This window comes from Erpetoichthys calabaricus, chromosome 10 (assembly GCF_900747795.2).
Source record: "Erpetoichthys calabaricus chromosome 10, fErpCal1.3, whole genome shotgun sequence".
In the NCBI taxonomy this organism is placed as follows: Eukaryota; Metazoa; Chordata; class Cladistia; order Polypteriformes; family Polypteridae; genus Erpetoichthys; species Erpetoichthys calabaricus.
This window is the reverse complement of record NC_041403.2, coordinates 155,601,460-155,625,316: the sequence shown is the minus strand read 5'-3', so window position 1 is coordinate 155,625,316 and position 23,857 is coordinate 155,601,460. Positions and strand designations below refer to the sequence as shown.

Genomic DNA, 23,857 nt, shown 5'->3' with positions numbered 1-23,857 from the left:
ATATCAGACTTTTTCTCTCCTGACAATCCGTTTGGTCAGTCTCAGTAGCCTCATCTGCAGTATTAACAGCTTTTTCAAATCATCATTTTGCTTTAATTAGTTATTTTTTAATTTCAAGTATAGTTTTCATCAAAATAACTTCTTTTTCTATCTTTTTTCAAAATTTCTTTTTGCTGTTGTTTTGAATGACCTCCACTTGTACATTTTCTCATTGCTGGCATGGTAACACATGAAATGTACAACCTCATTAAACTGACCAATTAGATACCTGTTCTGATCATTGCACCATCCACATCAACCAACCAGGACTTATTTTTATATACAATAAGTGTGATTAGATAGGTTTATAATCGTGAGGATCAAAGTGGGAGTTGGGTACTAAATTGCAGATTGCTTTGAGTGCCTGTACTATAGAGGAGAAATGTGACCTTTCCAGATATTAAGCATTTTTTTTATTTACAAATGCTAAGGTCCCTTTGTAATAGGACTACGGGGTTGGCACCCAAGTCATCCTGATGGGAAATCTGTCCATGTCTGAAAGTCTTGCATAGTTTGCAATTTAATTTTAGTTTGTGTCTCATCCAATAGTAGATAGATAGATAGATAGATACTTTATTAAAATTGTGTTATTACAATTATATCTGACTCTTAAACAAAATCTGATTGGAAGCACAGCCTGTCAGACACCTACAGTATGTCAGATTTTGCATTACTTGCCTTTCACAGCTACGGCACCAAAAAATAGTTCACAGTGCCGGATTATGAACTCCTGCTCTCTGGATTTTGTGGCAGGAGTGCTATATACTGTTTCACCTTTCATTTATCTCGTAATGTAATGGTTTTCACATTTTTACACCAAAAATGTTGTGGAACCAACTTGTTATGCTTTGCCTGAAGTCAGTTTTATAGTTCTCCTTTAGCTGTTTAAACTGAGTGGTGATTTGTATCATCTTGGTTCCTTTCTGATTTAGAGGTCTTTCACAGTTCAACTAGAACTGAAGATACATGATTGTAGTTGATGTGTTCAGCTGCCGAAAGTACAAATTCTGTGATCTCTGGGCTAGTCACTTAAATGGTTTTTACAAGGCTGGGAATTGGGTGATTTCTTCTTCTGAATGTTTGGTGATTTCCCTACGGGTTTGTCAGTTTTATATGCACAGTGAATGTGTGCTGTGCTGAATTAACAAGATCATTGCTCTTTGAGCTATTTATGTCTGGGTTGTTTTAACCTCTTGTCAAGTTAATGTCATATAAAATAAATACGGGTCATGGTGCTAAAATTAGTAACTATATTGTGTATCCATTCTGTGTTATTTTATTGATTTATTTATTGTAGGATAAAAAGGTACTTTTTCTCAGTTAATGAAATTTTGCAACACATTATTATAATGCAGTTTTTCTGTTAAACAGTAACATTATTTACTAACATCATTTAAATATCCTACTACTACTACTACTATACATTTGGCTAGCATGGGTAACTGGTTTGCAATGTCAGAACATAAACTTGTCAATTGTGGATCATTTTCCCTGCCATATTACTTCAGAACAGCTTACGTAGTATGTAAAGAAAATTTTAGTTGGACTCCTGACTTGTGCTCAGTATTGCTAGGACCAGCTCCAAGACCTACAACTCAGAACTGAATTAAGCTGATTTGATAACAGATGGATGAATTTGCTTGGTGTCAGGCACGTAAATTACGCGGATGCATACCAATTGGTCAATTATTTGCCCGTAATACATTGCCTTAATCTTTCAAGGACTTGCATACATTTCATAATTAACTGATTTCAGTTTGTTCCTTTGGGCAAGAAATATTGAACCACATATTCTTTCTTACACAGAGTCAATTGTGAATCTCCACATGTATCTTTGGGATATGTATGTTAAATCTGGAGTAATGTCTAGTCAGAGATGAAGAGAATGTGCAATGTACATACAGAGTTGCTCAGCACAGGCGCATGGGGCTGTGAGGCAGGAGTGCTTACCACTTTGCCACCTGCTTTCTAATAATTTACAATTTAAGCAGCATTATATGTCTTTATATTGTCTAACCCAGTCACAGTTGGATGAAGTGTGTGTTAATGAAAAGAGACAGATTTGCTATCAGCACCTTAACGCCAGATGAGTAAACCTAAGAACACCTGGTTAACTCTAATTTACACTGTCACTGGGACTTTGTTTGATCAATATTTTATAGATTGCCCAGTGTCATTCTAAAATTGTTCTACTTCTAATGAACCTTTTTTATCAAAAGATTATGCATAACAATAGATGATTATTCTGTGTCTCCTAGGTTTGCGGAAGCAGTGATTTCAAGTGGAACTGACAGGTCCTTTGTGGAATAAAACTAAAAAAAAAAAAAAAAAAAAAAACTTTATAAACAAAGTAAAATAAGATTGGGTCATTTCAAGATGGTTAGTTCCAGAAGTGAAAAAATTATGTTTTTCCTACTTATTGTGTTGTGCATGCTGTTAGAAATGAACAATTTTTGATGAAATGAAAGTTACCGTACAACTCAGAATTCAACTACAGTGTTGCTGTCTGTAAATTCAGGCTGTTTCTATCAGCATTCATAAGAAAATCTTATTATCAGAGTTGTTATAATTCTTTAAACAACCTTTGATGTTAAATGGAAATATTCACACCCGTCTGTCAATTACTAAACTGGCTTAATCCAGTACATAGACACTTATAAAGGGTCAGTTTAAAATGTTCAGTTAACCTAACATACACACATTTGAGATATAGAAATCAAACTGGAGTACCTACAGTGGGTACGGAAAGTATTCAGACCCCCTTCAATTTTTCACTCTTTGTTATATTGCAGCCATTTGGAGAGACCTAAAAATGGCTGTCCACCAACGTTTACTTTCCCAAGAAGACTCATGGCTGTATTCGCTCAAAAGGGTGCTTCTACTAAATACTGAGCAAAGGGTCTGAATACTTAGGCCCATGTGATATTTCAGTTTTTCTTTTTTAATAAATCTGCAACAATTTCAAAAATTATTTTTTTTGTCTGTCAATATGGGGTGCTGTGTGTACATTAATGAGGAAAAAAATTAATTTAAATGATTTTAGCAAATGGCTGCAATATAACAAAGAGTGAAAAATTGAAGGGGGTCTGAATACTTTCCGTACCCACACAGATATGGGAAGATGAAAACCCACACAGATATGGGAAGACCCTTGATTCTGAAGATATGAGAGACAGTGCTAACATTTTAACCACTGTTTCACCCCAGACTCAATAACAGTTTCTTTAAAAGAACTTCTTTCAAAATCTGAAATGGATATTTCAAAATCTATATTTTCAGAATATGGAACACTGTACATTCTTTTAGACCACCATTAATTTTTGTTACTGATGAATAACACTACATTAGAAGAATCTCAATGTAGATAAAAACATTCACTATGCTACCTGAAAGTATTAAAGGAAAAGTGGAAGAAGATGGTAGAAATCCCAGATATAAAGAAGTTGCTGATCTTGTCCAAAGCTTTACTGGGAATAAAAGATCACCTTTTTACTAAATAGTATAGAGCCAAAGGCTTTGTGTTTGAAGCCAGTGATATTATTTACAACATTTTTAGCCTGGGGACAACATTAAAAACTGATAGCTCACTTTTTATGCTTAAATAACAATAATATTGTGTCTCAACATTGTGATGTTACAATTTAATCCTCCATACCCTTTGAACTCCCGCATGCCTTTTGCTCTGTCTCATTACAGAAAAACAGCTACAGGCGCAGTTTTCATTTTATGTATGAAAACAACAATATTGTGTAAACTCTTCTCACTGCAGTTTAAAATTGTCTCAGTACTTTACCAATAATCGTATATAAAGCAGACAGTACTTCCTACATTTTTTAATATTAATGTTATTCTGCCCTCTTTTTTTTTTTTTTAGCAGTTTAGATAGAATTCCCTATGTTTAATAACAGGCTTTACTGTGGCATTAAGAATCCTCCTCTTTTTTGTCTTTTTTTAACTGATAAAAGCATGAAGCTGGCAAATTTACACTGATTGACTGTTCATACTGTCTATTTACATCAAGACCTGAAGGTCACTGCAGAAAGAGACAGAAATAGAGAGGAAGCATCTGTAGCTATTGACAGGCAAGGGCTCGTCTTTTTCTTTCATGCGTTCACTCCAAAATCAGTGCATACTCACAAATTAAAGACAATGTTCAAATTCTGACTAAACAGGACATAGTAACTCTTTACCGAGTATAAAAAACAGACATGCTAATATTTTAAGGTAGATGTGAAATGCCATTGTTGTATCAATTTGAAATAATACAATTTTGTCAGACTAGCAACAGACTTGCTGCAGTACTGTTGGAGTGTACTCACTCAAGCTGCTTTGTCTCTCCTAGGGCAAAGTAACGGATGTCTTTGCTTTATTTTAATCAAAAGGACAAGAATCATCATTATTCATTAAAATTTGAGTGGCAAGCCCATTAAAGATATATATGTACAGTGATTTCAAAGTATGTTGAAAGCACATATATGAACCATACTAGTCTTCCACTCTCACTAATGAGGCAAGGAGCATACCCTTTTCTCTAATATTACTTTGGAGAGTTTCACCTTGAGGTTTAATCAGAAAATCACTTAAGACTAAATTATCAAATATCTGTCTTCCTGTAACTGAAAGCAGGTCAAAAGCATAAACTTCAATAACAATCTGGTCAGCCTCTGTTTAAGACTTCACTTTATGTTAAACACTGGAATTGTCCATGAGTTTTTGCAAAGAATGCCATGCCATCATGGCTATAAATAATAATTATAAATATATATTTATATAATGGTATCTAAATACTAATTCCTATGATTAGGTTTTCAACAAATTTCTATGATTTAAATTCATATCCTTGGTCTTTCCACCCAAAGTTTATGCAGAGGTATAAAAAGTTTACATACCCGCGGTAAATGGCAGGTTTTGGTGATATAAAAAATGAAACTCAAGATAAATTACGGAAGAACATTTTTCACCTTTATTGTGAAATTGCAACCTATTCAAAGATGGTGGGGTAGGAAGTCAAAATCATGCAAAAACCAAGTTGCGTGTGTGTTCAAAACATGTAATTTAGGATTTGGCTGTGTTCAGAATCAACAATATCGCATTCAATTTCATGATAAGTAGCAGTTAATATACGCATGCATTCAGCTAAAGCACTTCAAATTGCCTCCAAATAAAGTTCAACTGTTCCTGTAGGAGTATTCTGACATCATCATCATCATCATCATGCATGCCCTTTCAAATGTCATGTTCTACAAAGAGCTTTCAAAACATAAACATGATCTCATTGTTGAAAGGCATCGATCGGGAGGATGGTACAAATGACATCTAAGGCATTAGATATACTATGGAGCACAGAGAGGACAATCATGAACAAGTGGAGAAAATATGGCACAGCAGTGATGCTGTCAAAAATGAGCCATTCCTCCAAAATTGATGAGAGGACAAGGAAAAAGCTGGTCAGGGTGGCTGTTAAGAAGCCTGTGGCAACATTAAGGAGCTGCAGAACTTTTTTTTTAGAAGTAATGGTTTCTCCCTGCATTTGACAGAAGTGTCCCATGTCCCTCAAATATTCATATGCCGTGTCTATGGTGTAGGGTAGCAAGACAGAAGCTTTTTCACACAAAGAAAAACATCTAAGCCTGGCTAAATTTTTCAAAAAGATACATTAAGTCATCCAAAACCATGTGGAAAATTGTGTTATCATCTGAAGGTTGGCCATAATTTCAAAAGGTATGTTTGGAGCAATAATAACACAACACATCACCAAAAGAATGCTGTATCTTCAGTGAAGCATGGTGCTGTTAGCATCATATTTTGGAACAGCTTTTCTTCACTTGGAACTTGAGCTTTAGTCTAGGTAGAGGAAATCATGAATAACTTCAAAGTACTACAAAACCTTTAGGCATCTACTAGAAAGCTGAAGGGGAATTTCACCTTTAAGCATGACAAGAACCCAAAGCATAAACCAAATCAGCAAAGGAATGGCTTGACCAAAAATAGATCAAACTTCTGGAATAGCACAGCCAGAGTCCAGATCTGAATCCAATTAAAAATATGTGATGACCTGAAGAGGGCTTTGCATGGAGATTGCTTCACGGTTTGATGGATCTAGGACATTTTTACAAGATTGACTTCACTGTCTAGCTGCACATCTTAACTCTTTTAGGGCTAATTTTTTTTTTTTGTTTCTTTTCTCCCAGGGCTGAATATTTTTCCAAAAACTAACATTTTTTAAAAAAGAACACAAAGCAATTGTTTAACATATCAAATCAACAAAAAATATTTACTTTTGACAAATGTTACTGTTGTATGAGCCTGCATACTCTATGATTTCACATACATTTTACACAGCAAAGTCTGATCTCGCTCAAAGCAGCCAATTTCAGTCATTGCCACATTGCACTCCTTACAATATGTGTTGCTTTGGTGCCTATTTTTCAATTGTCTGTTGCTGCACTTTCTAACATATATTGTTAGTGTGTACTGTAGAGAGACAAGTCACCCATTAGCCATCGTGCCATGCCACTGCCACCAAGTTTTCTGTCTGCATGAAAACCGTATTGTCACCTCTTTTCATCTTCTGAAACTTTATGAACTTTATGTATGGCATTATAGCCTGGCTCACCCCATGGGATTTGCTTCTGTTTATTACAGAAGTGAATAAAACTTTGCAGCAGCACGTACCTAAGCCACCAGGGGACAAAACACGTTTGGACCAATGCTCCCTGAAGTTATATCACCAGTTCTGTCCCATCTCTATTTGTAATGCCACAGCGCGCTTCATCTCGTCTTTCGTTGTGGGTTTCCACTTTGAAAAACGAGAATGCGATGCAAACGCAGCTCGCGATTCAAAAAAAATCTCTGCCTTACCTGTTTGTCTCGTCTGACAGTAGCTGAAAAGCAGCATCAGGAGAGAGCAGCCTGAAGTACAGCAGCTGGTGATCTGTCGTGTCCAACAGCAAGCCATGCCGTCTTGTAAACTCCGGTAGCCAGATCGGCTCTCAACGGATCAATGTCTGTGTATTTATCCCATGCGAACCTTGCCGTAGATGCATCGGCTGCGCGAAGGCACTGAACTGGCAGCAGATCCGCTGGCGCGGCATCGGCTGGTGTCTGATCAGCTGATGCCGGCTTCTTACTCTCTTGCTCAATCTCCTGATCACTGCCAATAAAATCCGATTCTGAAAAATCAAGAGTCCGACTCCGCGATAATGCGCAAAACATTGTCTGCCGAGTGTTTTCTTTTCTGCACTTGCTTCGCTGCCTTTTCACATGTCGGTGCCATCTTGCCTTTGTTTACATTTCGCAACTCACGCACACGCAATGTTTATTTGCCGAGTCAACGAGTCTAGCATTCCTTCAAGCACAGAGGGAATGCCTGTGACGTGACAGTGAGATTTGTCGCCATTAACAGCTGATTGTCGCCCCCTATCCCTGGATGTCGACTTTTGTCGACATTCGCCTTCAACCCCTCCTGTCGACAAAAGTCGACATCCGCCCTAAAAGAAAAGCTGGTACAAGACATAAGCTAAGAAACAAGAAATTATCTTCATTATTATAAGCAGCACACTCACTAATACAATATTGAACTCTAGCAAAATACCTTACAGCACTGAACACAGAAAGGTTCTTTAATGTATTACTTTTGAGTTTTAGAAACTCAAAACAGCCAAATGGCAACAATTGTAACAGAAACAGGATTGGATACTTGCTGACAGAAATATTTTGTCTCTCTTTCAAACCTGCTCAAGTTCAGTGAAAGAGGACTACCTCAGACTAGTGATGTTCTGCTGATTTTTGAGAATGTTGATACAGCTTTTGCTTTTGATACTAATATGAATACAAACAGAACTCCATAGTGGATGAGTACGGAGCAGAATAAATAGCTAAATGTTGTGGTATTTGTAGGGCTTATGAGCCTGTTAGTGTAAATTAGAAATGCCAAAAGGAATTTTGAAGAGAATATTTTTGAAAACCAAATAAGTTCTTTTAGTATTTTGTTAGCGAGAAAACAGTGAAATACAGGATCAGATATGTTAAAGACAGCAAGAAGGGTAGAAAATATACAAAAAATGAAATGGCAAAATGTTGGAAACTTCCTGTTAGCTTCGGAAATTGCTGCCGAAATCTCAAAGGAGTTTGTGATTATAAAGAAAATATATTGCTAGAATAAATAGCTGGAAGTGCTGGCAGTATATTAGTTTAAGCTGATTGAGTTTCTCTATATAACACCCAAACCATTACACTTGTTTTTGCCAATACTGAACACATTATTTTTTCCAAATTGCAGAATGAATGTTAAACAATGTGAACCCTTATATTTAACAAATGGTAGAACCATCTTTAGCATTGATATCTTCCACCAACTTACATGCTACTGAACAAACTTGCATGATGGTTAAAGGGAACTTTTAGACCATTACCCTTTACATACCTTGTTTCAGTTCATCGACATCTCAGGTTTTCCTTGTATTAATAGATAGATAGAACTTTATTAAACAGCTGTTTTTAGGTCAGACAACAGCATTTTTATTCAGTTGAGGTATGGATTCAGATTTGGCCATTGTAGAGCACAAATTTTCAGTTAACCCCGAGTTTTGTGCTTTCATCTCTTGCACTACACAATTTATATAAGCTCCAGGTAACAAACCACTATCCTGACATTCTCCTGCACAATTTTAGCATGCATTTTCTAATTCATTTTTCCCAAACTGGCCCTGAGACAGCAAAACATTCCCAAACTGTGAATCTCCCTCCAACATACTTTGTGGTTAGGATAAGGTTTTGGTGTTAGTTTGCACCACTTCTTTTCCTCTAAACGTAATGTTGCACGTTTCTGCCAAGGCTTTTTAACATTTTCTAATCTGTCAAGAGACTTTACTCTGAAGCATTATGGAAAGTTAAGGTGGTCTCTTCTAAATTTATACCACGATGATGCAATGTATTTTTTGATAGAAATTTACCCACATTTTATTAGCTACCGTATATAGAAAGAAATGCAAGCTGTTTTTTTTCCAAAAAGCATTAGCATGAATGCACAATAAAGCCATTACAGTCAGTCATCTGTGTTATTTTCTGGGTCAACTTTTCCATGTACTCAGCAATGTATTGCATGGTCCAAAGTTTACATTTGCGCAGTGTGTCACCTGCTATCGCATCCTGTCAGAGATGTACCAAATTGTTGTGGTGATATGGCCCTATCACTAATAGTATATACTTTGCTCAAAAGTTTCTAAAATTTGTTGCTTTATTAAAATAATTAGGAGCCATGCTTTTGGTCACATACACATGGCCACAGAATCCCATGTACATTTTGCATATTCCATAATGTCTGGAATACACTTGATGTTTACCACACATTTTGGGAGCTTGAGTTCTTAACTCTTAATTTATTATTCTCTCTATTAGTGTTCATGTAAATAGTGCACTTGTGTTTGTAAATGTTGCCTAGTCATATACTTTTCTTTTACCACATTGTATTTGTAATCTGAAAGTGCTTTAAGTCTTGTCTTCACTGCACTGCACTGCACTACTTAAGCAGAAAATTTTTAAAATTTATATGGCATGGTTAAAAGCTAGCTTTATGAACTAGAGTAATCTGTCTACTTAAAAAATGGTATGTTTTTTCAGAACATGAAGTTGTTTTATCTACTTAATGTATTTTGCTGACATTTTGTGACTTGAAAGCCAACAGACAATATTTCAAACGGCAATCAAAAATGTACTGTGTGGATATTGTAGAATCGACAAGCTAAATAAAGTGATTCTGTGAAACAGGTACCCCAGTGGGTGCAAACAAAGTGAACCATAGCATATCTTTGACGGTTGGCCACAGTGCTCACTCTGCTCATATGTGCCAAAAGTTCATTCTGCATTCTCCACTTTCACCTTATTTGGGTCATGTGCCATTTCATCACCATGTTTGCACGAGTATAATTGAGGCTTATGGTTTAAAGCGTTTTTCTATACAAAAAGGCTGCCTTTGATTGTGCTTTTCTTTAGTATGACTTTGTCATACTACTAATGAGGATCTTTGGAAGAAATGTTAATCCCTAATTTTTATATCTATTTTTTGAAATAATTTATAATAGATTACATATTATTTTATCTGTCATCATTTTAACAGTATCACTTTAAATTCTGAGTTGTATATTTTCATTGTATGTTCTGCCAGTGGTTTGCTGTTTAAATTTAGGCATCAGTTTAAGTTTTTTTTTTATTTATTTAACCATATGTTGATTCAGAGGATGGATATTGGGAAAGTGTCATCCAGAACTTTTGCTTCAAAAATCACTCTTTACTCACTGTAAATGTTCTTATATAATTACATTTTTATGCACTTTGGTACTGTGTATTGTTCAGAGACTTGTGCATTTTTGGAAAAAGTGTCGATCAAAACACTCGAGACACAATGTTAAATGGTAAACACAAATATATTGAAAGCAGGTGGTCCCACATGGGGTAGATCCAGAGTTAATTATGCAATTAATATTTAGCCATTGTCACTTACAAAAGTGCCTTGCAAGGTTTGTTCCAAAATTACATATACAGTGGAACCTTGGTTCACGACCATAATTCGTTCCAAAACTCTGGTCGTAAACCGATTTGGTCGTGAACCGAAGCAATTTCCCCCATAGGATTGTATGTAAATATAATTAATCCGTTCCAGACCATACGAACTGTATGTAAATATATATATATTTTTTAAGTTTTTAAGCACAAATATACTTAATTAAACCATAGAATGCACAGTGTAATAGTTAACTAAATGTAAAAACATTGAATAACACTGAGAAAACCTTGAACAACAGAGAAAACTAACTCTGTAATAGTTTGCACTATAGCGCTACCAACCGCTGGCTAAATACACTTTTTTTTTAATGAGTTTTAAGCACAGGGGAAAAAATGAACATTTGAAAAAAATCTGTAATTTAATAAACCACCAAGAAAAGTAACATTGCAACAATGCACACTACAAACCGATCGCGGTAAACAGAAGTGAAAACAAAATCAAGCCCAGTGCATTCTTTAACTGTCTTCCTACCTTAAGCGTCCAGTCCCCTCTCTCTCACGCTGCCTGTGTGTGTCCGTCTGTCTCTCTCCCGCGCTGCCTGTGTGTGTGTGCACACGTCTCTCTCTCTCTCTCGTGCTGCCTGTGTGTGTGCGTCTGTCTCTCTCGCGCTGCCTGTGTGTGTGTGTCGTGCTCTCTCTCTCACTCTCTTTCTTGCTCGCTGCACAGGAAATGCACAGGGAGAGACTGAACATGTACAAACCAAAAGGGAAACTGGCTTGTTCGTATACCGAGTGTGTGGTCGTGATCCGAGGCAAAAGTTTGGTGAACTTTTTGGTTGTAAACCGATTTGTACGTGCACCGAGACGTTTGTGAACCGAGGTTCCACTGTAATTATAATTGAGATAACTCAAAGATAGGATCATAGTATTAAGGTTATGTCACATTAACACAATGTTTCCATATTCCATATTACCATCATAACGAGTTGAAGGCAGTCATGGTGCGCTCCCCCTGACCTCCAGTTATGTGGTCTGACACATTTCGTGACTCAGTCCAACCAGTGTGAGATTCACCCTTCAAAATTAAACAGTGATTTTGTTTTCAGTCGTACGGGTGTGAATATGTACGTGTAAGAGCTGGCAATCATTTAGTGCTCTTAGGGCAGTCCAGTGTGTACAAAGTACATACAAGGAATCAAGTATGAGGGTGTTTTTAGCCTGACAAATACAAAACAGACATAAAATCTGTCTGATTTTGTGTGTTTTATGCACCATGACAAAATGGCAAAAAAGGACCGTGATTACGACTGAACTCGCTGTTCCTTTGGAGCCTTCCTTTGGGCAGCAGCTCTGTCAGACAGCACGTTATTGGCTATCAGATACTGGGTGAGACTACGATAATTTGGGAATAAGAAACTGATGGAATGTCATTCTGTAGTCTGGTGATGAGATGAGAAATAACATTCGTAAATTTAATATCCCTTCTGACCAGAAGTCATGTAATGTGACATGGGCTTTTGTTTGATGTGCAAGGTTAAACTGGTAGGCAATTACAATCTGCTAAATGCGAATTATCATCTTGGGAGTCCATTTCTTTGAGAAAGTTGCATCAATAACTCTTCTGAGGAACATCCCATCATTTTGACGTCACTACACAAACCACTCATCACATCTAGAAGCGAGAATTTATAATCATAGTATTAGAAGAAGGCCAGATAATAGGTAACCTACGAGGTAATCAATCCAGTAAATCGGGTGAATCATGATTCACTTTTTTTGTCTCTACCTTATTATGCATGCATTTTAAAGGCATGAAGTGATTGGCTTTGTCTTAAAAATGCTGCTGCATTCTCTTCTATTTTATGTATGTACTTAGAAGAATTTTAAATTCAAAACTCTCTTTAAATCACAATACAGTAGTTCTTATTTTTATTAGTACTGGTATTTCAAGCAGTTAGCTTACAGTTCCACAATAAGTTATTGTTAGTGACAGAAGGGCAGATAACCTTGTGTCTTTGCCCTTTACCACTAGATAAAACAACTTTACTACTGCAATATTCCATATACTATGAAACTCTGTACTGTCTGATGACTATTGTCTATCAGTGGAGTTCACACTGGTGTCCCCACCTAATTAAACATTACATGTACATACAGCTTAAAAGAAGTCGCTTAAGTAATGTAAATTATTTTTAACTTCTGTCACACTGACAGTCTATGGAATTATTCAAATACATTTTACATGTAGACCATTATGTCAATTATATCATAACTGAGTTTTAATTACATGTGTTTGTACTCTGAATGTATAGTTTCATTTAGATGCACACCTTAACTTGGACCCTAAACACGGTTTAAAGGTTTCTTCTTTCCGTCTACCTTAAGAATCATGAAGTGGTCCTTTTTTAATGCAGTTTAAATTAGTGCTCTTTAACTATGGCTTTGGTTATTATTAGCATTTAAAATCTTATGTGTTTTTTGTGTGATAAAACCTGTCAAAGGTTATTATATTATATTGTTATAATTACTTTGCAATTACAGATAATGTTATTTGTTACTCCTCTTGGATTTTTTTTCCAGTAGGCTACACCATCTAGCTTTTAACTTATATTGCTTAAATAGCTCATGATTTAAATATCTAAATTTAATTAAGTCTGTGTTTTCTGGTACAGGAAATCATTGATCTCCATGAAGCTGTGAATGATCTGAATTCATCTTTGGTGGTGTTCCATACACAAAGTGGTCATCAGATCCACAATATGAATGAATCTATCAGCAACCTGACTCAGAGAGTCATTATACTTGAAGGCGATATTCATGAGATTAACTTCAGCAAAGAATCCAAAAAGGTAATTTGGAAAAAAAAAAAAATTATATATATCAGTAAGAATTTTGTAATATTGAATGAACCTGACATGAGCTTGAATTTCAGGCTTAACTCCAATCTTCTGTGTTGCCAGTGGAGATTGCCACTTTTATTCAGATTTATACTGCATGGTTTCATTTGGACTCCAGTTTCCTACTTAGAGCATATCTAATTGTGCATGTGTGGCTGTATCTGTGGTATTCTCGGTTGTACTGATGTTCCCTCCATAACAAGTGTGTGATTTGCACTTACTCCTGTGTGGTTAGCTCATACCTCATTTTGAATAAGCAGATAATGAAAAGATAAACTCAATTATTTCTCTATGTGCAGTCTTGATTACCAAGGTAATAATAAAATGTTTATTGATTTAGCGGTTTACCATCTTGTGCATATAATAAATTAATAGAGTAGTGGATTTGTTGACTTGAAAATGTATGTTCTTCTAATTTGAGTGAATTTTATTTTGACCATCATAATTATACTTTTAAATTTTCTTCATAAAAGTAAATGTTTTTAAAGTAAGTTTTAAATACATTTTCTGCTCACTTTGGATTAGTTCTACCTCGTGTTTATACTATCTGGTATTTCATCTGTAGCTTCTTGCTGTTATGAATGTTATTATTGTAATAGATCAAAGCCATTTTTCAACCCAAATCAATCAAGAAAGAAAGAAAGAAGAATTGATTGATTAACAGTTAATAAGCACACCTATTAGTAATTTTGGTAGTTAGAGCTCTGTCATGGGACTTGTTCAGTTTATTTACAGTATTTACTTTTTTTCTTCCACATTTATAGTATTTTGTTTCATGTTCTATTTGTTACCATCGCAGTTAGGTACTGGGTAGTTAAACCTCATTTATATTATTATTATATAAATATATGGCATCACATTTTAAAATCGTATAAATGTTTTTTAGTCCTCTCAGTACAGTATACTACAGTGACCTCTGTGAGCATACTGCATGAGCTAAATTGTACTGTCATGACTGTACTATACAATACTGTACCAATACGGGCAGAGGATAATGGGTCAAAAGACAAAATGTATGACAATAATGTGCTTGGTTGAAACCAATAAATCAAACCTATCTTCCTACTAAGCCAGAACGTAAGCCAAAGTCACTGTCAGAAGCACAGTTGTTGCTTTGTTTGCCAGAAAACCTACAGTTTACTATGCATGAGACAAAAATTCAATTCTTAGATTAGAAGATTGAAGAAGGGAAAATTTCCAAAGGGGCATTTACAGTTTTCTTATAAACAGATAGTCATGTGTGACATGCAAAACTGAAAAGAAAAGAAACGGTCATAACATTCAAACATTACAAAAGGAAAAGACAACTCTCCTGTCACTGACGTTGGCTATGAATTTTAATAATGATGACATTTACTGTGAAGAGTTTGTACTGTACATAAAGTTTAAGTGAAAGTTGAGTCAAGAACTAACACACACATTGGTACACTCAAGTGTCAATTGGAAACCAAGCATGCATTGGGTCTCTCTGTAACTTAAAACCACAGAAAAACATTATAAAGCTCAAAAAATACATAAAACCCCAAAATCAATTGCACTGTTTGCTAGTATAATGAACTTTGGGAATTCTGGAAAAAATTAATGAAGATGCACTTTTAATTTCTACATAAGTAACAATATGGGGCCATATAAACTAACATTAGGGTATATGTGAGACATGTAGCAAGGATTTTTTTTTCTATTAGACTATGTCAGTCAGTCATTTTCAAACCCACTTAGTCCTGTGTACCTTTGTTAAATGATTTTATCTTTACTTTCCCTTTATAATAGTAGTACCATAGTAATTGTTGATGCACATTTGTAGTTGCAGAGTGTGATCCATCTTTCCTGATCCTCGCCAAATGTTTCAGGAATGTGTATTAAAAGTATTAAAAAGAGTATCCAGACAAAACTTTTCAATATCCAAATAAGCTGTTTTCATTGTGCATTGTAGGGAGGTTGTGTGCTTAAGATTACATCTAGAGTAGGCTGCATATGCACCTTAAGTAAAAAAAAAAAATAAAAAATCGGGAGTGGTCTCCCCTCGACTTTCTCGTATACTCAGATATGGGGATGGATGTTTGAGGAGTAAAACGCAAGACAATGCTTATATTTTTATGTTATGTAACTTAAAGAACCATCAACAACAAATCGTTCAAATTAATTATATATTGAACAATCATTATAAAAGTAAAGTTGAGCTGCATTTATAAAAAGTAAAGTAGCACTTCTGGTTAACGGAAATTACGTTTTGTACCTAACTAGCCAACCCGTGACGTAGCATACGCCGCATAATTATGTATTGATGGGTGAACACTTCCTGAACGACACAGTTGTCCAAATGGGTTGGGTTTTATGGATACCACTGTGAGTGAATGAAAAGATGGACCTCTGGAGAGAGCAACATACAATTGTCCATGAGTGAAAGCGGGATCGTCCGTGACGATAGAGGCCATGCTGGTGAAAGTTACTTTGTCGGTAGGGATAAGTTTCAGCACATGTTCATTAAGGTGTAGCGAGTCTTCGTTGTTGACGCTTAATATAGCTTGCATACTGAGTTGTTCCGGAGTCACAGTTGAGAAACACGTTTTTAATGTCTTTTACGCACAGGGATAAAAATGAACATATGAAACATCCGTAATGTAATAAGGCATAATGTAATAAGGCACCAAGAAAAGTAACATTGCAATAATGCACGCAACGACCCGATCGCTGTAAACAGAAGTGAAAACAAAATCGAGCCCAGTGCATTCTTTAACTGCCTTGTAGCGCAGTGGTAGTGTTGCTGCTTTGCAGTAAGGAGACTCTGGAAGATTTTGGGTTCGCTTCCCGGTTCCTCCCTGTGTGGATAGTGCTTTGAATACTGAAAACACCGGTATATGAATGTAATGTATTATTATTATTCTTATGCGTCCAGCGCTCTCTCTCTCTCTTGTGCGCGCCTGTATGTGTGTGTGTGTCTCTCGCTCACTGCACGTGTTCCTGCAGGCATACGCCGCATAATTATTTATTGATGGCTGAACAGTTCCAGAAAGACACATTTGTCTAAAAGGGGTGGTGTTGAGGATAGAACAGTAAGTGAATGAAAAGATGGAACTCTGGAGAGAGCAACATACAACTGTCCGTGACTGAAAACTGGTTTTGGCTGATACATGCATATCTTTTTGAAAGTTTGGCCCTGTGCCTTATTAATTGTCATCGCAAAGGCCAATCTAACAGGAAATTGTCTTTGTGTAAAAGTAAAAGGCAAATTATCCGCGACAAACAAACTGTTTTATACGCTGCATAATCACGCCGCTTTTTAATGTTTTTTAAGCAGAGGGAAAAAAAATGAACATTTGCAAAATCTGTAACGCTGCTTTCAGTAAGTACAATGCACACGCGTTTAATTTGTCGGCCACTTTTTGCCAGCCGTCCTTTCTGGTTTGGGCTGCTTTTGCAGTGTTACCGCTTGTGCATATTAAATGTTGAAATCCTTTGAGTAACTAATTAACTAACTACCACCCACCCACCCACACACACAGCTTGTGTGAAAAAAATGCGCCCATTCTTTCATCATTTTGTTGCAGCCTATCAAAGACTTGCTAATCATGTTTTCTACACTCAATATACATTGGCTTTTCACTCAGCGCTCGGGTGTACATTCATCTCGTATTATTACATCCAGCTAATCTGCTACACGGCTGTGTTTGAAAAACCGATTTATCCCGGATGAGTTTCACTGGTATTAATGATTAGGAATCTGGTTGGAACAAAACCCTGCAGCCACAGGGGTTCACCAGGACCGAGATTGGGAAACACTGCTGAACACAGACGAAACCGACTCAGGTGAGGAGTTGGGGCGGGCAATGTAGTTGCAGCTATTGATTATTCAGTGTTGTTTGCCTGGGTGTCTGATCTGCTTGACGGGATCATAAATAAAAGAAAAACAATGTGAAGGCAATGTCACAGGTGTTCATGTGGTATAGCGGGTCCACAGCTCCCCTTCAAAAGGCCATTTTTAAATAAATAATCACCGCGCTCACAGCATAGCGAGGGGCGTGGAAGTGTTGCTGAAAGTCAGCAATGTTGCGAAGTTTGTGAGCAACGATTTCGTCAATGACATTTTTCCAGAAAAACCCGACTGATAGAAACAAAAAGTTACCTGATGCAGGAATTTCTATAACATTGAAAGAAGTGTTGTTTCCATGAAATACATTTGAAGCGGTAGCCATGGAGGGCAAATGAACAGTCAACGTGGCTCACAGCTGGATTTGGACCGCAGCACAGACCAAAGCGAGTGAGTATGTGTTTGATGAGCAGTTCGAGTTTGCGGCTGTGGCTCCTTCCTGCGTGCGCCATGGGTGTCTTACTTGTCGGTGGCTTAGTGAATCCACGCCCCTTCCTGCGTGCGCCATGGGTGTCTTACTTGTCGGCGGCTTAGTGAATTATACCGAAAAGTCAAAGTGGCTCAGAGGTGCATGTGTACTCTAGCACAGATAAACATAAATGACAGCGTTTTTTTCCGAGTCATCGCGTCCAAGTTGGTGGGCGTGGCTCTGCGATTTGTTGTCGTATCCAATGGTCTTAGAGTTGGTGGGCGTGGCTCCTTCCTGCGTGCGCCATGGGTGTCCTGCTTGCTCTGGTGACGGCTTAGTTTAGTGAATCCACGCCCCTTCCTGCGTGCTTTCATGGGTGTCTTGCTTGCTTGTGTGCTTTCATGGGTGTTTTGCTTGCTCTGGCGGCGGCTTAGTGAATTATATATATAGATACTTGTATGCAAAATTTGGCAGACTTAAGTGAAAGCGTACTCAAGTTATCATGTTTACATACAGACACACAGACACAATTCCGAAAATGGTATTTTCGGACTCAGGGAGGCCTAAAACATTGAGATTCATGAAACTCTCGAAATGAATTTTTGGAGGATTCCAATACTTTTCCTGTACTTCATATACAAGAAAGTCAGGGAGGCCTAAAAAAACATCGAGATTCATCAAAATAACGACATCGAATTTTTGGACGATTACAATATTTTCCTTATACTTTGTGTAGGAGAAAGTAAAAAAGAGACAATTAAACTTAATTGTGTTATCTTGAAAACAGAGAAGCAGTGTTCCAAATACCATATTTCCAAATTGATAAACTGGAAGTAGTCACTATTTAATCATATAATAATCTTTCATTTTGGGATACGTAAAGAGCATTATCTGTACTTAGAAAAAAATAAAATTGTGACTTGAAATATTTAGAGAGGAAAATCACTGGCATTGTATCAGCAAACACGCTGGGCATGATTTACCATACCTGCAAGGAAAAGGTGTCAAGCTTGAATGTTTTTACAGCTGCAAATGATGCTCACATTGAGACCTACAGAGACTGCGTTTTAATGTGACTCTTTTAGTGATGGAGTACTTGGAGTAGTAGTGACATTATTTACCACCAATTGTGTAGAGCCCAATTTTATCTGCAATAGAGAGCAAGAATTTATTTTTATGTCTCTTGTTCTTTATTCATTGTGAGGAAAGTTTCACTTCTAGTTTAATGCATCTTTTAAAAATTTGAATTTATTTTAAAGATTTTAATTGCAGAATTAAACTCTTTGAATTAGCATGGGGAAAATATTATTTGTTAGTGCAAAAATGGGAGTGTCTGTTTTAATATCTGCTTCCTTTTGATACCCCTACATTTGTGACAAATTCAGACACATTCAATTGATGACTTTTATTAGTTGCCTTGGGCATTTCCACTCGCTAAATTGTAAAGTCTGTTTCCACTGATTGCTTTGGCCATTTTGTAAACATACTCCTTAGTGAATTCAGCTAGAACGCATATCAGTTAATGTGTCTTTGAATTACTTGTACACTTTTTATAAGAGAAGCACATGAATTCTTTTATTACGTGTAATTGGAGTTTTGTTTAAACACAATAACTGAAAGCATTCCAGGTCATTGCATAATCCTTCTATCAAAATGTTATCTTTAAAGTGATCACTTTGTGAGCTGTTACATTCTTTCACTGATCTGAAAATACACCTTCTTGTTCCAATGGAAGAAAGATCCTATTCAAGTGGCCCTTGTATTATGTGACATATCGTGCAAGCATCTCCATCTGCTTACTCACTTACACATGCCCCGTTTAGAGTTACCACTTAAAAAAACTTACTGCATGTCTTTGAACTGAGGGAAGAAGGTGGAGTTTCTTCTGCCCCTTTTGAGAATTGCCTGCTTTACCTAAATTACACTTCAAGTTGCCTCATTTTACTTTGTTACTTACAAGGACTAACATTTGTAGGACTTTAATTTCATTGTTACAGAATGTTTTGTAGAATGCTTAACTAGGGGTTACTTTTTTTAAGTGGCTACACAGGGAAATTGCACTTCGTAGCAGTTGAGGTTATTATCGACCTCTTGAACCCTCAGGTACCATGCCAAACACCAGGTAAAAGTGTAATACTTGTTATTTTTATTATAACAATGTGCACTAAGCACCCTCCACTCCACAGTACTCATACAAACTCCAACTATAACAAAATTCTCAATCCTCCTCTCCCAGACACTTAGCCACCCTACCTCCCAGCTCAGCTCAGTGTCTGGGCTTTCCCACAGTCCTTTTATATCTCCTGACCCGGAAGTGGTTCCAGCCCAACAATCCATAAGTCCTCATCACTTCCGGGTCAGATTAAATGTCCTTTTCTTCAACCCGGAAGCACGTTGTTCCTTCCGGTCATGTGATTATGACGCACTTCCGGGTTACAGGGCACATTACACTCTGTAAGCCTCCCTACAGCGGCTCCTGGTGGTCCCCATGGTATCCAGCAGGGTTGTTTATAAAAACTACAATGTCCATAATGCCCTGCTGGAATTTGGGGACCTTCCTTGCTGCTGGGAGGGCTCCACCTGGCGGCCTGGGGGTGTGGACTGGAATATTTGGCCAGCCATCCTTCACAACTTTTACATATCAAAATAGAAAAAAAGAGTTATGGAAGTTCTTCCTCAAATGAAAAATGTTGCTTGATATATGTACAAATGTTCAACCAATTAAGAAGTAAAGCAAAGTATAATTATATATAAATGTCTATAGGTATGGGGGGGGGGGGGGGACATAAATGTCTGCACTTTCTCTTACAGTGTGCACATATAATGGTGATGGATGGTTCAGTAGACAAGGCCTCTTTGTTATTAGTAGATTTATTGAGAAGGGCTACTTCTCAACCAGGCCACCATCAATAAAGTGCAGAGACATGCAATATCCCATAGAAACCCCCAGGCCAGAGCTACACAATCAGCAGTATAGTTCCTGCATTTGATGGCATTGGATTGCTGGAGCCTGTAGTTGCCAGTACATTCTTAAGGTGTGGTGCATGCCGCAAAATGTAATTAGAAAGATGTAGCAGCACAGATATGAGCTTGACTCCACTTAGGCAGAAGCATGCAGTGCATTTTCATGTGACCCAAATGTTGACAGGAATGCTAAATAGAAATAGTGTTTTTAGTCCTTTTGTTGGAAAATGCTAATTATTTATAGATTAAAATTAATTTATATACAAGTTGTTTAATTTTTCCTGATGTTATATATTCCACTCAATGTGTTATAGAATCCTGAAAATAGCTTCTGATATGCAGAACTTTTTAAATGCTCTAAAAAATCGATTGCTGCTGTCACAATTAATTTACATCAGTTTCTTTCTTTCTTTCTTTCTTTCTTTCTTTCTTTCTTTCTTTCTTTCTTTCTTTCTTTCTTTCTTATTAATGTTTTACAATGAGATTCTAAAGCTGCCACTTTAAGCTTCTTCTATTTTCTCTGTATTCTTTGAAAGCTTTTATTTCCATAACTGTGCACGCAATTGTTGCGTGGAGTGTTCAGTGAATTCATAATACAACAGAAGAGCATAACACAAATCATGCATATGGGCTTATTACTGCAAGAGTGAAAATAATAACATAGATTTCTTTATGCTTTTTTATTCTACTTCCTGCAATCTTGGGATTTGTACTGTGATAATAATTTACATTTGCCAAAGTTGCACAGCCTTCATTCAAAGTTGCTTGAAACTTTGTAGTTGAGACTGTTTTTACTCTTTTATTGAGAAATGAACATGTGGTGCCACAGTGGTGAGCCTTGCTGCTTCAAGCCAGCATCAGGCTGAATCCCAAATTGCCCCATCATCTGTCGAGCATTCACATTCTGCTTCTGCCCCAGTGGAATTTTTTATTATTATTAATATTATGACCTTATTATTACTAAGCTATGAATATTGTTTTAGTCACTACATTTTTGCTTTCTTAGTGCTATCACTTCTCTATAATATTGTGCCTGTAACCTGTCATACAGAATCTGATATATACCAGTATGTATATATTGTAATAAGACAAATGACAAGCATAAAGGTTGGGGGTGTTTAGCCCCATATACTGCAACAAAATAAAGGTCAGTAATTTTCACAAAATCATCAGACGCATAAGAATGGGTAGACGGACAACTTATAGGGTCGGATCAGAAATTAAACAGTGAAATCCTGGGAAAAGCGTGGTGATGGATGGGAGGTTGACGTCATCAAACGGGGACCAGAGGGCAGAAGGGGACCGGAAGTGCTGTAGCTCTTTTAGTCGTTCGGGCGATATTATGGCGGTGGTGCTTCGTTCTTTCTACTTAAATAAGAAGAGAGAGGTTAGTATGCCACCGTTGTCCCCAGGTACGACTTGTTGCGATGCGCATCGGGTCCTTAAGCTGCTCCCCATGCGCTCGTCCATGACTATATATATATATATATATATATATATATATATATATATATTTTTTTTTTTTTTTTTTATTTTAGTTGATATCTCCCACTTCAGGTCAACAAACTATACTGAAGGTAAAAGTTGTACTCAGAGGGTTTTTGTGTGGATTTCTCACTAAAAAGATAAAGCACAAATCACTGTCACACTGAACAAAACCATTAATCACAAAGACAATCAAGAGTATGTGGCTTTACGTAGCCTCATACACAATATGCTAATTGTCAAGAGCACATGTTCAGACATCTTCTCTTACAATTCTTGTATCGAGATATTTGTCAAACAAGGAACTGAATGAAAAACATATTGCTGTTCATACAAAATATGACTTAAGTAATACAATGTTAATGTAATTATAGAATTAAGCCGCAAAAAATAAACAAATACATACCCAACATTATATTAGGGAATGCTTCATTTTGTTTGTTTGTTTGTTTTGTAAAAATAGAAATTGTCTTATGTACTATGAACACATTTCATTTTGCCACAAACTTACCTAGGAGTTATTTCAAAACAATATAATATAATATAATATAATATAATATAATATAATATAATATAATATAAACATTGTACCTTAAAAATATCATTTGCTTCTGGTAGCCAGCAGTCAATCAGCCTTGGAAATGATTGAATTGTCCATTGATTGCTCTACAAATTGTTTGGAATAAACTGCAGCACACAGAGCCATCCATTCATTAGCATAATTTCTTGACCTACTTTAAGAGTGCAGGAGATAATGTTCCACTAACATCAGTTGCATTGCAGGAACCAAATCTGAATGATGTAAAGTCACAAACACACACTCACAGTCAACAATACCAGAGTGATTTAGGGTCGCCATTTAACTTGCCTAGCAAATCTTTAGTATTTAAGAGGAAAACCAAAGTACTTGGGGAAAATCTCACATAAAACAAGGTGGGAATCATGTGGAGTTCAAGGATTTCAAAGTGGATTGATTAATAAATCTGGTGACTCAAGATTGGCTTTGCATGGGTGTGTATGAAGGTGTTTTGTCTAGAAAACTGGTGTTTTGGCATGAATATTCTGGTGGAGCCATTCAGGAATTTTCCTCTACATTTACAGACTTCTCTGACAATAACATTAACTTACTTAAGTAATAATGTCCATCCCTGTCTTGCTGATGACTAACAGACATGCAAGTTCACACATCGCTAGCATGAGAATAAAATGATTCTGAATCCTCTTAGAGCCCTGATGAAGGACTGACGTTGTCCAAAACATGTTTGTGAGGCAAAGCTCCAATGTGAATTTTGCTGCCTTCTGCAAACATTTGCCTCTGATTATGACTACACACAGTGGATGTGCTGCACCTTCGTGACCTTTGATATGAACTGAAGTCTTGAAAGTGGTGCCTCTTTATTTTGTGATTAAATATTTGTAATTGTTCGTATGAATATATAATCTATTAATTTAAAAACATTTTGGATTATTGTCTATTTCACACACAGGGTTTATTATTTTTCACTAATATTGAACTATTTGAGTTAATAGACTTAATAATTAAATTATTCAGACAATGGTGCCTGGACTGTCTCTGTAGGCATCAGAACAATGTGACACCCACTGACAAAATACCACAATATAGATTTAAATGTTAAGAAAACTGAGAGTCTCATAACCACCTTCTACCCAGAAAATAATATTGGTTATGAA

General features: G+C 36.5%; 1 protein-coding gene across 1 annotated transcript in view; it reads left to right on the top strand.

Annotated features, from left to right (window-relative positions):
* efcab14 (EF-hand calcium binding domain 14) overlaps window positions 1-23,857 on the top strand; it is a 168,761-nt gene that overhangs the window by 89,400 nt on the left and 55,504 nt on the right. The window contains exon 6 of the mRNA XM_028812148.2: window positions 13,215-13,391. Coding sequence (XP_028667981.1) covers window positions 13,215-13,391 — 177 coding nt within the window. The remainder of the gene's footprint in view (window positions 1-13,214; window positions 13,392-23,857) is intronic.